At 50.8% G+C, this 2,008-nt stretch overlaps 1 protein-coding gene across 1 annotated transcript in view; it reads left to right on the top strand.

Moving 5' to 3' along the window:
- The window catches only part of LGALS3 (lectin, galactoside-binding, soluble, 3), a 2,032-nt gene extending 1,031 nt beyond the window's left edge, over window positions 1-1,001 (top strand). Inside the window, exons 4-5 of the mRNA XM_010131224.1 lie at window positions 229-397; window positions 846-1,001. Coding sequence (XP_010129526.1) covers window positions 229-397; window positions 846-1,001 — 325 coding nt within the window. The remainder of the gene's footprint in view (window positions 1-228; window positions 398-845) is intronic.
- The last annotated feature ends 1,007 nt before the right edge of the window (window positions 1,002-2,008 follow it).

Genomic DNA, 2,008 nt, shown 5'->3' with positions numbered 1-2,008 from the left:
CTGGGGCGGGGGGTCTCTGTGGGGTGTTGCTGGACAGGAACAGGGGGGCTGGAATTTGCCTTCTCTTCCCGAAGAACACCCCTCTGGTGTCAAACTGATGTAATGAATGTGTAAATGTCCTCTCATCACCTAACAGGGGCTGTGGTTTCCTCCCACCCACTTGCTGCTACTTCTGGCAAGGCCAGAGCAGAGCCCAGGGCAGCAGCAAATCCCCTCCTGTCTTTGCAGGTTTTCACTGGATTTCAAGAAAGGGAATGACATTGCCTTCCACTTCAATCCCCGCTTCAAGGAGGACAACAGGAAAGTCATCGTCTGCAATTCAATGTTCCAGAATAACTGGGGAAAGGAGGAGAGGACAGCTCCTAGGTTTCCATTTGAAGCTGGAAAACCCTTCAAGGTAACAAAACCCTCCCAGAACTCAGTCTGAATGAGCCAAGAGCACCTGCACTCTGTGCCGGGAGGGTCTGGCCAGGGCTGTGCAATAAGACTCACTGTAATCTCTCTTTGGGAGCTTTTTGTCCACAAAACAGGGTCACATTTGGTGAGAACGCGGCTCTCACTGCACAAACCGCAGAGTGCTGCTTCTTGGGAACACTATCATAGGCATGAGGCGGCAGAAACTGGGGGCTAAAGCATGGAGGAGAAAGTGCGGCAGGAGAAAGTGGGGAAGGTGAAGGTCACCGGTGTCCTTGCAGCTGCAAGTTGCTGCACCAGCTCGTCCACTTCCCCAGGCTGGACTCAGCTGGCAGCAGCCTTCAGCCAGCGTCGACCTCCTCGAGGCTGAGAACTCCTTCCTCGAACACTCCGATGGTTCTCTTTGGGCTGACCTGGGGTGTTTGTTTCAGCTCCAGATCCTTTGCGAGGCGGATCACTTCAAAGTAGCGGTCGATGATGCTCATTTGCTGCAGTACAACTTCCGTGAGAAGCAGCTGGACAAGATCACCAAGCTCTGCATCGCTGGGGACATCACCCTCACCAGCGTCCTGCCCACCATGATATAACGGCGGAGGTGTAACTTTAACGGCAACTTAGTGCTTTTAATATGGCTGCAACAGAAGAGCCTTCTTCCATGAATACTTTGAGGTAATAAAACATACTTTCACAAGTAAAATTTGTTTTCAATATCCTCTAGCAAGTTGAGTTCAAAAGGGGATGTGCCTGAATTCCTGCCAGAGGCAGAGGATCTCCCTGACACAGGGCGATGTTGAGGAGCCCTTTGATCTGGAGGAGAAGAGTACTTGGGAAAGCACCTTGTGGCACCGCGCTGGTCCTGTGGACTAGGGCAGCCTCAGTTGCTCTGCTAGGTACAGCAGTTACTCCTTTTTCACAAAAGCAATCAAAACAGTGCAGCAAAGGACTTCAAATAGCTGCCCCGGGGCAGGAGGAGGAGGTGCCTGACCAGGCTGTGAATGGGTTATGCTTATTTCATGACTGTCACCTCACTGAAGTTGTCCACTAGGAAACAGTGGAAAGCAGGGAAGACTCCTAAGCTTCTGATCCTGACTCCAATGAGGTATTTCAGGAAGGAGGTGAGAGCTGGGGGAAGCAAAACCTCCCCTAGACCATGACTACAAAAGTTACCCCTCTCCTTCCTTTCAAAAGTACCTGAAGGTACTTCCCTCACAAGGGAGACACAGCTTATACAAGTGTTACATACTCCACAGGACGGGTCACAAGCCTTGCGCTTCTCCCCCCTCATCACTTGTGCATGAGTCAAGACTGGTTTCAGGGGTGGGGAGGTTTATTGGCAAATTCAGCTCATGAGTCAGGCTGGTAGAAAAAAAAAAAGTACATTCTCTTCGCTGTGAGTCATTGCCCTGGTTGTGTTGGCAAAACAAGAACAGCACAACAGCCACTAGTGAAGTTTCTTTAAGAGTTGCTTCATTTATACGTGGAGATGGCCAGTTACAAGCAGCAACATGGAAAGTCCCAGCAGACCTAGAGCAGCAGACCACTAAAATCAGCCTAAGTGTGAACAGCTGGTGCCGAAGTCCCTTGTCCCCACTCT

The sequence above is a fragment of the Buceros rhinoceros genome, unplaced genomic scaffold (genome assembly GCF_000710305.1).
Source record: "Buceros rhinoceros silvestris isolate BGI_N320 unplaced genomic scaffold, ASM71030v1 scaffold25802, whole genome shotgun sequence".
Lineage (NCBI taxonomy): Eukaryota > Metazoa > Chordata > Aves > Bucerotiformes > Bucerotidae > Buceros > Buceros rhinoceros.
This window is presented reverse-complemented; position numbering and strand designations above follow the sequence as displayed.